Here is a 15906-nt window from a genome sequence, read left to right as displayed (position 1 = left end):
TATAAAGGCCAGCACACCAAAAGCTTTCTTTACCACCCTATCTACATGGGATTCCACTTTCAGGGAACTGCGCAGTTATTCCCAGATCCCTCTGTTCACCTACATTCTTCAATTCCCTACCATTTACCATGTACGTCCTATTTTGATTTGTCCTGCCAAGATGTAGCACCTCACACTTATCAGCATTAAACTCCATCTGCCATCTTTCAGCCCACTCTTCCAACTGGCATAAATCTCTCTGTAGACTTTGAAACTCTACTTCATTACCCGCAACCCCACCTATCTTAGTATCATCTGCATACTTACTAATCCAATTTACCACACCATCATCCAGATCATTGATGTACATGACAAACAACAGTGGACCCAACACAGTTCCCTGTGGCACCCCACTCGTCACTGGCCTCCAACCTGACAAAACAAATATTTTACCTTAACATTCCAGGTTTTGACATCTTTCACACAGATCTGCTGCAAACAGCACTTGGCCGCTGCTGCCACTAGATCCCATCTCGCTGCTGCAGCAACATTACCTGTTGGATCTGCGGGGTCAAGGATCATTGGCCTAAGGGTTCAAACACATAAACATCAGCAGCCCAAACCAATTTTATTAGCTCGATCTGTACACCACAAAATCCTCTGGGAATTATCCCTTGCGCAAACCTTTATGGCTGCTTATCCTTTCATCGATTCCTTGTTGCTCCTGACCTTCTGTAACCTAGACTAAATATTGATGGCATAGCGGTAGAGTTGCTGCCTTACAGCGCCAGAGACCCCGGTTTGATCCCGACTATGGGTACTGTGTGTATGGAGTTTGTACTTTCTCCCCGTGACCCGAGTGACTTTTCTCCGGGCGCTCTGGTTTCTATCTTTGGGATAAACCAGCCTCTGCAGTTCCTTCCAATTTCAAATAACCTTTCACTGTGCTGTGTTGATTCTAGAATATCCCAGAAAGGGCAAATATGGTTTGAAAGTAACTTACTTTGGTTCTTTAAGTTTGTTTTTCAGAAATGTGGCAATGCGGGAAGAGTTAAAGCTGTAGTTTGTGGTCCAAAAGATGCAAAGGTGTTTGTACTGGACAATCAGTTCCAGAACGGTGCGAAATCCTTCCGCGGTGCTGAAATCTACTCCCTTCTCAGCGCTCTCCCATGCATAGATGGTCAGCAGCTCCAGAGCATACTTCGGTGGCAAATCCTTATCGCTTCTCAGTTGGGGTTTATATGGACGTTGGACATGCTGTTAGATAGAAATAAATCAACATTTGAACCTTCCGCCCTTGAACTCTCTCTTTCTTGTTTGAATAACTTCAGGGCCCGGATAGCTCAGTCGGTAGAGCATCAGACTTTGAATCTGAGGGTCCAGGGTTCGAGTCCCTGTTCAGGCGTTTAATTCAGAGGCGGCAAAGTGGTGCAGCTGTGGAGTTGCTGCCTTACAACGCCAGAGACCGGGTTCGTTGCTGACTATGGATGCTGTCTGTATGGAGTTTGCACATTCTCCCTGTGACAGCGTGGGTTTCTCTGGGTTCTCCAGATTCCTCCCATTGAGGTCAATTGGCATCTGTAAATTGTCCCTGGTGTGTCGGGTAGAAATAGTGTACGGGTGATCGCTGGTCAGCACAGACTCGGTGGGCCGAAGGGCCTGTTTCCACGCTGTATCTCTAAACTACACTTCAGTAATACCACACATTAAAGAACATAATCGCCAAATTAAAGAACCATTTACTGTCTGTTTCCTCTGGTGGAAACTCAACTTTGACATAATTATCTTAATTTAACATAATTAACAAAAATATTAGCGAAGGGATGAGAATATTTTATACAATGAATTATTAAGGTCTTGATTGCGTTGTTTAGTTTAGTTTAGAGATACAGCGTAAATACTGAGTCGTTCCAGGATCAGAGACAGAGATGTCAAATTTAACCCAAAGGTGCAAGAGGTTGTAAGGAAAAACCTCAATACAAAGATTTGCTACATTCTGGAACTCATTGCTTGTGGCTGACACACAATTAATCCGCTTCTACTAAACGAAGACACAAGGAACTGCAAATGCTAATTTACAACTAAAAAACCCCCAACTCAAAATGCTGCAGTAACTCAGCAGGTCAGGCAGCTTCTCTGGAGAATGTAGATAGGAATCTACTCCAATACTTTGTGTCTTTTGATTAAACCAGCATCTGCAGTTCCCTGTGTGCCTAGGAACAGATGCGCCGCAGAAAGCATGTTATTGGGATGCTTCACAGCATGCTCCCAACAGTCCAAGTTTACCCCAATGAAGACACAAAGTGCTGGAGTAACTCCATGGGCCAGGCAGCATGTCTGGAGGTCATGGATCGGTAACGTTTTGGGTTGGGACTCATCTTCAGACTGATTAGAGTACAGGGGATAAAGCCTGGCAAGTCATAGGTGGAGATAGACACAGATAAACAGTGTGAGCATGGTGGGGGCTGGATGGGCACTTGAGAATCATTGACAGGTCTATAGGGAACAGCAGAGTATGGGTCTAACAAGACTAATTTACTGGTACCTGACATGGACTTGATTGATCAAACGTTGCCCAACAATGTGATTTGATGTGCACTTGCTCTTCCAAAAGCCATTTAAGTTGCCGAGAACAAAGGGAGGGGTACCCGACATGAGAACTAAGTGGGGACCCAGTGGAGGGGGGGATGAAGATGGGACCAACATTACCAACATGAAACATCGGAGGGTCCACAGTGTGTGCTGACGGTCAGTCATTGACGGCGTCTGAGAGAACCAAGAGGGGCCCGGTGTGGGGGCCACCGATAATGCAGAGGGACCACAAACAACACTTTGTACCTTTGTCAGTACCATATACGTGGCGACTCTGTGCATACTTTGTTTATGGTATGCAAAACAAAGAATTTCACTGTGGCAAGATAGACACAAAAAGCTGGAGTAACTCAGTGGGATGGGCAGCAGCTGAGAAGGAATGGGTAACGTTTTGGGTTGAGACCCTTCGTCAGTCTCGGTCCGAAATGTCACCCATTCCTCTCCAGAGATGCTGCCTGTCCCACTAAGTTACTCCAGCATTTTGTGTCTATCTTCGCTTTAAACCAGCATCTGCAGTTCCTTCCTACACATTTCACTGTGGCATGTCACATGTGATAATGAAGTACTGTTCATTCATGCTTTCATTCATTCAACATAAATAACTGCATACACCTCTTTGTAGAACAATTTCAGCACCAGTCTCTGAATTACCTCAGTATACCAATACTTCACAAGTCGGATAAGGCTTTTAAGTTTAGTAGGACGTTCTTTTACAAAGTCCCTCTGAAGTTCGGTGAAACTTGGCGAGAATTCCCCCCCACTTTCTCCAGCTGCAATGAGAGCTTCATAGACTTGAGTACGAGTCCTTGTTACTTGACCTTCAGGACAAAAAATTAACATTTTATTGCTTAGATACAGACTATGTATGTCATCTTAAACATAATAAGTTATTGACCATTGACAGAACATTATGTAAGCGTTAGAAAAGTTTGGGAGCATCCACCTATGTAATTTCTTCAGAATTTCAGCAAAATTCATCCTCCTGATGAAAGCTTTTTTCCAACAATGTTGGACAGCATCAAAGATGGCAAACAAAGATGACACCACATGGAGATCCACAGGTCAGACAACGTCAGCAAGATAATGTTCTAGATGCAGGACTAGGCTTTCGGCTGACCTTGAATGGAGACTACATTTGCCCCAAAAAAAGGGCATTGGCACAATGCAGGTCAAGATCTAGTGAGAATAATGCAGCGCATCACTGCAGGATGGTGCACCAATAATGTATCTACCACTGATGTACTTGCCCTTCCAATAACACTTCAACTTAGACAACTGCATTCGCCTCTTCAAACAACAATTTCAGCCTCCAACAGTCTCCAAATATACCTCAGTATACCAATACTTCACAAGTCGGATAAGACTTTTAAGTTTAGCAGGTTGCAACTTTACAATGTTCCTTTGAAATTATTGGAGAGAGTTCTAGAGGATATGATTTATGTTCATTTGGAAAGGCAGAAGCTGATCTGAGATATGGGGTAGGAAGGAGCTGTAGATGCTGGTTTACACCGAAGATAGACAAAAAATCCTGCAGTAACTCACAAGTTCAGGCAGCATCTCTGGAGAAAAGCAATGGGTAACATTATGGGTTGAGACCCATTTTCAGACAATCTGAAGAAGGTTCTCGACCTTTACTAATTTGTCTGAGATTTTTTGAGTGGGTGACTAAGGATTGATGAAGGTAGGGCAATAGATGTTGTCCATATGGACTTCAGTAATGTATTTGACAAGGTCCCGCATAGCAGGCTAGTGCAGAGGTTTAAGATAGATGGGATCCAAGATATGCCAGCCAAATGGATCCAAATTGACGGTGGTGAGAGGAAGAGAGTAGTGGTGGAAAGATGTTGTACTGATTCCTAAATCTGTGACCAGTGGAGTGCCTTTGGTGGAAGAATGTTTTTTTTCCTGATTTCAAATCTTTGATCAATGTTGGGACCATTGCTGGTTGTAATATACATTAATGCCTTGGATGCGAACATTGCAGGTATGATAAGTAAAACATCCCATATTTGCCATTAAACCGGTTATTTTCAATGTGTTCAAAGCCTCATACCTAAGGCATCAAATGCAGGGAGAACATCGACCTCAACAAAATCAGACGATCTTGTGGATTTAAACTGGAAGTTGAGGGAGCGAGGATTTGTTTTGGGCGGTGTCATTTTGATCTGATGTCCAATGTTTTTCTCATATTTCAACAACAGACCACGAATGTCTGTCAAAATTTCAGTCCGGTTTCCCGTTTGGTCTTCAAAACTCTTGAAGTTGTTGAGAAAGACAACCAAATCTGCATCAGAGCCATTTTTTACAGCTGTTCCTTTTCCAAGGGATCCACCCTAAAACCAGAGACAAAACAACAACGATTAATTAAATTTAATGATTAATTTTAATTAAATGATTTTTCGTTTTTTTTAGTTTAGAGATACAGCGCCTAAACAGGCCACTTGGCCCACTGAGTCCGTGCTATCCATGTCTTTGGAGTATGGGAGGAAACCGGAGCACCTGGAGAAAACCCACATGCTTCAGAACAAGGGGTCACAGTTTAAGGATAAGCGGGGAAATCTTTTAGGACCGAGATGAGGAAAACTTTTTCACACAGAGAGTGGTGAATCTCTGGAATTGAGGCCTCATTGGCCGCAGAGGGGTAGTTGAGGCCAGGGTTCATTGACAGGAATGACTGAGTTGGATGATCAGCCATGATCATATTGAATGACGGTGCAGGCTCGAAGGGCCGAATGGCCTACTCCTGCACCTATTTTCTATGTTTCTATGTGGTCAAGGGGAGAACATACAAACTGCGTACAGGCAGCACCCGCAGTCAGGATCAAACCTGGGTCACTGGCACTGTAAGGCAGCAACTCTCCCACTGCACCACCGTGCCAGCCCTAATTCCCATTTGTAAAATGCACTTGTACTCCAATTAGGCCAAAATCACTACATCGCAACTCACTTTTTATCAGTTTGGGTCAGACACCACCGGGTGGCGCCAGTAATTGCTGCCTCGCCAACAGTCTGTCTGTCCTTTCCTTCTTTGTGTTGAAATAGTATGTGTTAGATGGATGTTTTCAGTCTTCTTTAACTTGTTTTATGTGGGGGGGGAGATTGGGGCAAACTTTGTCTAGTCTCTCACCTCGACGGAGATGCGATTTTTTTCAGTATCGTACCTCCGTCCGCACTGCGGCCTAACATTGAGGAGTTGACGGCCTCTGCTGGAGATGGACTTTTCAAAGCTCCACCGTGGTCGCCCACGGGACTTAAACATCCAGGGGTCGACCTCAGAGCTCCAAATGTGGGGTTTTGCGGACTTAGCATCATGGAGCCCGTGGTCTCTGGTCATAGACCGAATTCGGGAACTCCAAGCCGCAGGAGTTTTGACCGACCGCCCTGATTGTGGATGGTTCGACTGCCCCAACGGCAGGAGAATAAAGAGCAAGAAGATTGGACTTTATTGCCTTCCATCACAGTGTGGAGTTTTCATATGGCTGTATGGTAATCCGCATATCACTGTACCTTCATTCGAGGTTTCAAGGTCAGTTTATTGTCACATGTACCAATTATGGTGCAGTGAAATTCAAATTACCACACAGCCAGATTAAAAACAACAAGACACACAACTACATTAAAATTAGCATAAACATCCACCACAGCGGATTCCCCACATTCCTCACTGTGATGGAAGGCAATAAAGTCCAATCTACTTCCACTTTATTCTCCCACGGTCAAGGCAGTCGAACCATCCGTTAAGGCAATCGAAGCTCGAACTATTAACACACACTAAAAATTAAAAAAAATAATTAAATAAAAGGCGAAAAAACAGACAGACTGTTTGCGGGGCTGCCAAACGTGCGGCGCCCCCTGGTGGTCTCAATAAGGGCGATGCAGAAAATCTATCATCTCTGGCGGGGGACAATGTACAACTAAGTCTGCCAATTAGAATCAAATTTAAAAAGTTTTCTTGTCATTTATTTGGCGCCAATTTCCTCCCACATTCCAAAGATGTACAGGTTTGTAGGTTAATTGCTTCAGTAAATTGTAAATTGCCCCAGTGTGTAGAATAGTGCTAGTATATGGGGTGATTGCTGGTTGGTGTGCACTCGGTGGGCCGAAGGGCCTGTTTCCACATTGTATTTCTAAACTAAACTAAATGTATTTCTTCAAATGTTGTTGAAATTTGGAGTTTACACTTGTAGTAGAGTGTCTGCGCAAGGTCATTTGGAAGAATGACAAATAATTGATTGAATATATGAAGGGTTACTGGAATAAACTGGTTCAAACACTGATAAACCATCATTTAATTGAGCCTGTTGGTCTATTTCTGTTTGATCAGAAATGTGGGCGGCATAGTGGTGCAGCAGGAAGAGCCACTCCCTCACAACGCCAGGGACCTGGGTTCGATCCTGACCTCGGGTGCTGTCTGTGTGTAGTTGCCACAATCTCCATGTGACCGTGTGGGTTTCCTCTGGGTGCTCCGGTTTCCACCCAAATCCCAAAGGCATGCAGGTTTGGAGGTTATGTGGCAGGTGTAAAATTGCCCCTAACTTGTTTCAGCTTCAGTTCAGTCTAATGTCACGTGTACGAGACGTGTACCGGAAAGGCAACGCACTGTGGAATGCGAAGGACTCGTCAGAGCACTAAAGATGCCATGGCCATCCACTGCAGCCAAGAAGTTTCCAGCCGTAATCATTTTTCATACCACTGGACTCTTGACTTCTGCGGCCGAGAGGGTGGGGTTGTTTCAGTTCAACAGCTTGGGGTGGGAGATTGCAACCTTCACGTGGTCCACCCTGTCTCAACGAATGCAATCAACCTGGCGTGCACAAACAGAAGATCAAACAGAACAAGTCGTCGTGCAACTTTAGGCTGTGCACGCCATACGCAAGAAGAAGAAGTGCAACAGCTTCTCCACCTTAAACCTATTCACGCACAGGTTTTTGTGCAGACCTGGACTCGTGAGCCATGTCAGAACTCACCAGAATTGAGACTGCACAACCCACCATCATTGTAACTGATGGGCCACCACCAATGAGTTACAGTGAGAAGCTTTTGTTGCCTGCTAACCGGTCAACAGAAAGACAATATATGATTACAATCGAGCCATTCACAGTGTATAGATACATGGTAAGGGTAGCAATTGGACGATAAGTGGAATAACACAGCACTAGTGTGAATGGGTGTGGACTCGGTGGGCCAAAGGGCCTTTTCCCACGCTGTATCTCTAATTAAATACAGGTTATTAACTTATCTTGTGCTTGAGTTGGCTCAGCCGACTAGAGTTGTCTTGAACTCACAAAAGGCTCAATACCACATGAATCCAGGAAGTGGATATCCCTGGGTTAGTTGTCAAGGATAGAATACCATGACCAAAGTTGATCGCTGTGATAATAACTCTTCATAAGTTCGTCATCGGAGCAGAATTAAGCCATTTGGCCCATTGAGTCTACTCCGCCATTCAATCGTGGCCCGTCTATCTTTCTCTCCCAATCCCTTTCTCCTGCCTTCTCCCTGTAACCTTTGACACCCTAATCATGAACTTGTCAATCTCCGCTTTAAAAATTCCTAATGATTGGGTCTCACAGCCGTCTGTGGCAATGGATTCCGCAGATTTACCACCGTCTGGCTAAAGAAATTCCTCCTCATCTCCTGTCTAATAGAACGTCTTTGGCAGGAGAAATCAGGAGTTGGGAGATGCTGACCATCGATCACCCATTCACACACAACAGGGAGAAAGACACTTTATAAGCAATTCTAGTCTTTAATTGAGATTGCAGAACTCAGACTTGCACCAGTGACCCTGGAACCTTCTTTGTTTACAACTTAGTACCATGGTCTATTTCCGTTCAGTATACAATTCTGTCATCTCACCTTCACAGCTTTACTGATTTTGTAGGGACATTGTTCCTTTAAGAATGTACAAATCTTGTCAATGGTCTCAGCCACTTGTTTCAAAAACCTTTCATCAGGTTGGAGATATTTGTAAATGTATGTGTCCAGATCGCCGGGACGTACTTGATACAAAGCCATAATTCTCTTCTGTAATAAAAGAAAATGTAGAATTCAACAAATTTAACTTCGATAGGAGCTCTGAAGAGAATCATAAAATGGTTAAGGTATGAAAAGAGATCTCAGTATACAGAGTAAATGCCAAGTCTGAGGTCACAAAGTGCTGGAGGAACTCAACAGGTCAGGCAGCATCTGTGGAGAGAATGGACTGGCAATGTTTCCAGTCACAGTCATACAGTGTGGGAACAAGCCCTTCAGCCCAGCTTGCACACACCAATCAGCATGTCAATCTACACGTCCCACTTGCCTGCATTTGGCCCATATCCCCTAAACCTGTCCCATCCATGTACCTTTTCTTAAACATAGTACCTGCCTCAACTACCTCCTCCGGCAGCTTGTTCCATACGCCCACCACCCTCTGTGTGGCAAAGTTACCCCTTAGACTCCTATTCAATCTTTCATACAGTGGCAGTGGGAGCTGGACAAGGGACTGTAGAAAGAACCAGAAGCTATAGCCTCCGAATGAAGGGGAAAGGATTCATGATGAATCTGTGGGATAGCTTTTTCACACAAAGGGTGGTGGGTGTATGGAACAAGCTGCCAGAGGAGGTAGTTGAGGCTGGGACTATCCCAACGTTTAAGAAACATTTAGACAGGTGCATGGATAGGACATGTTTGGAGGGATATGGGCCAAACGCAGACAAGTGGGACTAGTGTAGCTGGGACATGTTATGTGGGCATGTTGAGCCCATGGTTCCCATGCTGTATCACTCTATGACTCTATGAACCGTTTAATAAGGGGGGGGTTAGTACAAGTAAACAATAATCACTTTCAGCCACTGCGGCAGGGCCCCCGGATAAAGCAGTGCACTGGGGCCCCTACCTACACATTTAATTTTCGTTCCCGTTTTTTCACATCGCTATAATCTGAATCTGAACACCTACTCCTGGCTTTCAATTGGTATTCACTAAATTTGTCTCTTAATTTCCTGAAGATGGGTTTTCAGAGACTCAAGAAGATTCTTGGCGACAAGTATGTTCACATCCTCTGACTGCAGGACCTTGCTTGTTTTGTTCACTCTTTCAAGGATGGCATTCCAAAGAAATGTGAGAAAGATCGTATCCACGTTCTCCATCTTCTCGCTCAATCTTTCTGCCTCTTGCCTTGTGTTCACTTCCTCTTCAGTGTCAGCTGATACAGAATCCAGTGCATGTTTAATTTTCTCCAACCTCCCACACAGAGCACGAACAGCATCAAAATGTGACGACCATCTCGTGTCAGACAGGCGCTTGACCACAACATGTTTTGCTAAAGATGATGCCAGAATATTCCATCCATGTGTAGACACAGAGAAAAGGGAATATAGACACTGAACAAAGTCAAAGAATGTTAGTCTGTAGACAACTCTGCCGCTTTTACACCCACCAAGTTTGATAGTGCAATTTTGTTCTCATTAAGGCAATCCACAACAGTGTCTGCTAGGTTCTTTGCTCCATGAGAAAAGATGGGTATGAACTTAAAGGCTCACATCCTCAAATGTACCGGACAATAAATGTCAGTTGTTCAGTGTGTGAGATGCCTGGAGTGGAATCCACACTTATTGAAAAATATTTTGACTCTTTTATTTCTTCAAGAATAACGCAAAGAAGATGTTGTCCAATTAATTCAATAAATTCCTCACAAATGTTTGCTGATAAGTACGATGGGTTCCCCTTTCCAGGATTTCCAGTTCTGTAGCGAGTGAGATACGTGTGGTTGCAGAGGTGACCGTGATACTAAATCAGAGGCAAAGTTTATAGAGGAGCAAGATAAACCACTCGACGAAAAAGCTGTAGTACGGTCCTGGGCTCATGGGTAATTTGTGGCGCGCCATTTTGGGAATCATAGATATTAGGGTTTTTTTTAATGGTCATGGCGCCCATTCTGCTATAGTGCTCGAATCGCCAATGTAAGCGATTCAATCACTTTATAGCAGTGTTTCTTCAGGTTCCCCGCTAAAGACGAAAGGTAAGAACAAATTAGAACTTTCTGCCTTGAGGCCGATCTCTTCCTATAGCTCAGATCGCGGAGCCGGGGGTCGCCAGAAGAATTGCTCTGATCGCTGGCCCGCGGACTATAACACCCTGAAGCCGTGGTGTGTGGAGCTTCTAGTCGCGGGGGCAGCGTGCACTTTCCCTCGCGGAGTCTGGGATTCCTCGCCGGAGAAAAGCTCCGACAACCGGCCCGCGGCCTATAACATCATGAAGCCCCGGTCTCCGGTAAGAGGCGGCCGATTCAGGACCTCCAAGCAGCGGAGATCCCGAACCGGCTTGTGTTTAAGCCGGTTTGAAATAATGTTTAAAATACAGGATAAATTGTGTTAAATATACACAATGTACACGGATTAATGGTGTTTAATGAAATATATGATAAATGCTATTAAATATACACAATGTTGGTATATCCCTTTTATCTCTTTTTTTACTTTTAATATATCTTCGGTTTTCTTTTTCTCTGGCTTACTTCTTAATTCTTTTTCAAATTTATCGTGTCTAAGGGTCTCTTTTGATCACTCTTTCACACACTTACTATCCTATTACACTCTCTTTATTTTTCTGCTTTTTAAAGTTTAAAATATGAAGTGGTACAGGAAATGTATTATGTTATTTTTGGCAAATTATTGTAATGTACACTACTAATAAATAAAAATATTAAAAAAAATATATATATATATACACAATGTACACGGATCAATGGTGTTTAAAATACATGATAAATAGAGTTATAGGGAACAACAACATGCCGTGAGGAACACACATGAAAGCCTTAATTTCCTTCCCAATATATGATGACTGTAACATATATAATTCTATTCTTATGATCCCGACAATGTATTATATTATATAAGACATTTTTTGGTACATGAGCAAGTTATTAGAAAGTCTTCTTTTATAGATCTAGACTTAGCACAATAATAAAGGTAGACAAAAATACTGGAGCATTTTTGTCTACCTTCGATATTCCAGCATTTGCAGTTTCTTCTTAAACAATAATAAAGGTATCAATTTTTACACTGCCGTACATTTTTGGTTTTGTTCTTGTCGTAAGGCATGCATGGTATTGTAAGCTCTTCTACATTTAAAATAAATCAAGTCAAGTCTAGATAAGTTTATTGTCATGTGTCCCAGATAGGACAATGGAATTCTTGCTTTGCTTCAGCACAACAGAATATAGTATGCATGAATATATTCAGTAGGCATAAATTGACCTACTAGAGGAAAAATGCATCTTCAATATACATGTCTCTCCCCACCCCTGAAAACAATTGCAATTAAGTGACATATCATCCATTCTGCAGTTATGTAGTTATAATCAGATTTGTTCTTATAAGTTAATTCTATATGATATTTTACTGTAATTTCAGATGTTGACAGTGGGTCCAGAATACTTGTTGATAAGATCTCCTATAGGGAACTACGGAGTACTTGTCAAAGAACTGCCGTCTTTGTTCTGAACACCCTGTATATCTCACACATAAAACAATAAATTATGTAAATCTTACCATAAATGACAGAAATAAAAAGTGTTATCCTTGTTTATGAATTTTGTTGTAGAATGATTTAAAATTGAGTGGATTGATGCAATATACTGCTGACCCACAAATGTTTAGTTATGAGATATTCACATTTAAAAACTCACTCGGAGCTCGGGTGGCTGCGAGCGGCTGCCGGGCTCGGGCAGCAGAACCGCAGCTAGACCCGGGGCTCGCAGGTGACCTGGGAACTGCAGCTAGTCCTGGAGGGTCCTGGCCCCTGTGCAAAAAAGACTGCAGACCCCTGGACTAAACCAAACCCTCGATTCTGTCCCGCCATCATTTTTTCAAAATTTAGCAACTCAAATGGTGGTGCGTCTTCATTGCCGGGAAATACGGTAACTCATTTCCCTCAAATATACGTACATTTCCCTCAAATATATGTTAAATTAAAAACTAAACTATCGTAGCAATGCACAGTTTTCATATAAATGCTCGCACTTCTCCATCAATGTAGGTATGTATACACTATATTTCTTTACACTAACATAGAATGAAAAAATATCTTGGCATGTGTTCATTTTTATTTATTCATAACATTAGGATTTCAGAGAGAGAGGTTGAATGAAAGAAAAAAAATTCAACAAAATTGGGAGATAACAAGAAAGAAGCTAGAGAAACATACATATATGTGTGTGTTTATATATATATATATATATAACTAGAGAAATATGTATGTGTTATATAATTATATACATCAATATCACATTTATATATGTGTGTGTGTCATATCTATATTACTAAAAGTCTGATCTTGACCGCTTTTAGCCCACTGTGCTGCGATTTCTGAGAGAACGCCGCCACCTATGGCCGTCATTTTTGGCCACCTCACTCAGAGCCCCTCTCCGCCTTCCAGGTCCGGAGGATTTTTCCCATCGATGAAAAATCAGAGAGATATTAATGTTTTTTTTTAATTTGCCATTCTCTCTGCTGGCGGCAGGGGGGAGGTACTATAAAACCTGGAAGTGTAGTCAATCACTCAGTCTCTGCCAGATCCACGAAGCGCGAATGTCACGGCTCTCTGAGCTGCGAATACCACTGAACGCACGTCTACTCCACGGTGAGTCCCCTCGATGCGGCTGTAAAGTGGCTGCTACCCAATTGTTTGCCTCGCCTTTTCTTAAAGTTTGTGTTCACAAAATGAATTTTGGTTGTCAGGTGGCTGCAGCCCAATTGTTTGCCTCGCCTTTTTAAAAAATTTGTGTTCACAAAATGAATTTTGGTTGTCATGTGGCTGCAGCCCAAGTTTTTGTCTCGCCTTTTTAAAATGTTTGTGTTCACAAAATGAATTTTGGTTGTCAGGTGGCTGCAGCCCAATTGTTTGCCTTGGCTTGGCTTTTAAAATCGGTGCAACAGTTAGATGCCAGCCCAAGAATCCATTCGCCCCACAATGTCTATAGTAGCCCTCTGGAAACCAGTACCTTTCGCCCGCAACACCCATACTAGCGCAACAGACAGCCCCCCCACTGGCGAGCAATATTGGAATTGGTGAAGAGGTGGAATATTGCGTTGGTGACTAGCCCTCCCGTGTGATGCTGGGACCCAACGGGTCCCACTTAGTCTAGTATAATATAAATATAGGCAAATATATTGGCTTATGTTCCTTATATCTTATAGCAAAATATTAAGGCAATATAATTGCCTTTATGGCTTATGTACATCATGAGTTGCTTTAAATCAAAGTTGTTTCTGATCCATGAGGAACTTTGAAATCTATTATCTCTATCTTGCATATAGTCCAGAGACCTTTCATATGGTCCAGAGACCTTTCATTGAGCATTGTTTGCTCGTTTTATACGCAGTTTCCCTTTTTAATTTTTTCTTAATTTTTAAAGGAGCACCTTATTTATTATAAACAAAGATAATAATAGTCTAACAATGAAGGCTAAGAGAACAAGATAAACTACAAAATCCAATGGACTGACGTGGATTAAGCTGCGAGAGGCATAACGGAGATTGGGGACTGATTCCTAAAATGGTGGAGGTGACGCTCCGTGACGTTCCGATCCGTACCAAAGTCTACTCTATAATCTTTGATCCGTACTACACGTCAGCCGATTGGATTTCGTAGGAGTGGTCTATCTTGCTCCTCTATAATCTTTGATCAGAGGCGAATGCCAATGTCCACATCATCAAAATCAACATGAATATTGTTCATTATCTTTAGTAAAACACATGCTAAATATGCATTTTCCTATAACAAATATTTATAGTTTAGTGTGGAATTTATTTATTGACAGCAAGTCACAACATACATAGATTAGCATGGGGCTCCTATGCTGGTGGGCCCCGGCAACTAACTGCCCAATGTGCCCATGTATTAAGACGGCATTGCGTTGCAGTTGTTTTGGCCGCTTGCTCCGGAGCAGTGGCGGGACATTGAGCGCTCGGTGCCGGGGTCGGCAGCGACTCTCTGCCGATGCTCTCTCCGGACTTCTCTCGCCTCGTCTCGTCCTTCTCTCGGTCTGAGGATGGACCCGGCGAACTGGCAAGAGACATGGACAGGCGGCACCTCGGTGCAAATTCAGGCAACGCCAATGAACTGAATATATATATATATTTTAAACGCAAGGAGCTGCAGATGCTTGTTTACCAGAAAATGAAAGACACAAAGTGCTGGAGTAACTCAGCAGGTCAGGCAGCATCTCTGGAGAACACGGATATATGGTAACATATTAGATTGATTGATTTAACATGGATAGATGGGAACAGTTTGTCTTTCAGTGAAACCGCAACAGTTCATTCGGGAACTAACAGAGTTAAACACGGTGTAATGACATTAATAATATTCCCGTTCATTTTTCATTTCATGCAGTTCATTGTTCATGGCATTCCGTTAAACGTTTATGACTTTAGATTATAGACTGAAGAGAAGCAGCGTGGAATCAGGCCGTTCGGCCCACCGTGCCGTACTGACCAGCAATCAAGTGGTAGACTTCACACTGGGGACAATGTACAGAAACCAATTAACCTACAAACCTGCACGTCTTTGGAGTGTGGGAAGAGAAGTGAGAAAACTCTCCGGAGCAGTGGCGGGACATTGAGTATTGGGTCACAGGGAGAACGGACAAACTCCGCACAGACAGCAGGTCCTTAGTCGGGCTCGAACTCGGGTCGCTGGCGCTGTGAGGCAGTAACTCTGCCGCCCTAATATTGTGTGTTTATCTGTACAATTGTACATCACATTCGTGTAAAAGAATCCCACAAACTAAAGACAACTCACCTTCACTGTGCACAGGCTTTGGTTCCACCTGGGAATGAGATCAATTTGTCCAGCAGGAAAGTTAATGTTTAATAGTCGTTGGTTTCTATTCACTTGTGTTGGGGTTGAGTTTCGATTCAGGATTGTGACATCTGTCAGGAGCAAAGGAGCAAAGACATCTGTCAGGAGAGATAAGTTTATTTGGCCTTCCATCACAGCTATGTGATGGATGTTTATGTAAAATGTAATTATGTTGTGTCTGGGGTCTATTTGTGTGTAATGTATGGCTGCAGAAACGGCATTTCATTTGGACCTCCAGGGGTCCAAATGACAATTAAATAGACTATTGACTATTGATTATTGACTATTGACAAAGCTACTGGTGTCTTTGGCCTCAGCAGTGGGCAGCGAGCTGATGCCAAGTCCCGCCCCCAACCCTCAACCCCCGCCGGCCATTGGCTGGATCCGCTCCTCCTGCGGTTCCACGAGGGCTGATTGGCCGAGCGGGCCGTCACTCAGTGGCCTGGGTGGGCGGGGGGAGGGGCAATAGCTAATAGACAATAG

The 15906-nt window shown here is 43.2% G+C and overlaps 1 protein-coding gene and 1 non-coding gene across 2 annotated transcripts; one reads left to right on the top strand and one right to left on the bottom strand.

The window, feature by feature from the left end:
- Positions 1 to 298: 298 nt before the first annotated feature.
- Positions 299 to 15503, bottom strand: LOC129698557 (2'-5'-oligoadenylate synthase 3-like). Its single transcript, XM_055637636.1, has 6 exons — positions 15364 to 15503; positions 8431 to 8598; positions 4625 to 4904; positions 3223 to 3389; positions 983 to 1236; positions 299 to 565 (listed from the first exon to the last, which is right to left on the bottom strand). The coding sequence occupies exons 2-6, from the start codon at positions 8587 to 8589 to the stop codon at positions 397 to 399; spliced, it is 1029 nt and encodes a 342-aa protein (XP_055493611.1). The 5' UTR covers positions 8590 to 8598; positions 15364 to 15503; the 3' UTR covers positions 299 to 396.
- trnaq-uug (transfer RNA glutamine (anticodon UUG)) lies at positions 1312 to 1384 on the top strand. Its single transcript has one exon. It is a non-coding gene; the product is annotated as a tRNA-Gln (tRNA).
- Positions 15504 to 15906: the final 403 nt, after the last annotated feature.

Source organism: Leucoraja erinacea, chromosome 7, assembly GCF_028641065.1.
Source record: "Leucoraja erinacea ecotype New England chromosome 7, Leri_hhj_1, whole genome shotgun sequence".
Taxonomy (NCBI): Eukaryota; Metazoa; Chordata; class Chondrichthyes; order Rajiformes; family Rajidae; genus Leucoraja; species Leucoraja erinaceus.
The sequence above is the reverse complement of the archived record's forward strand: the minus strand, read 5'-3'. Positions and strand labels throughout refer to the sequence as shown.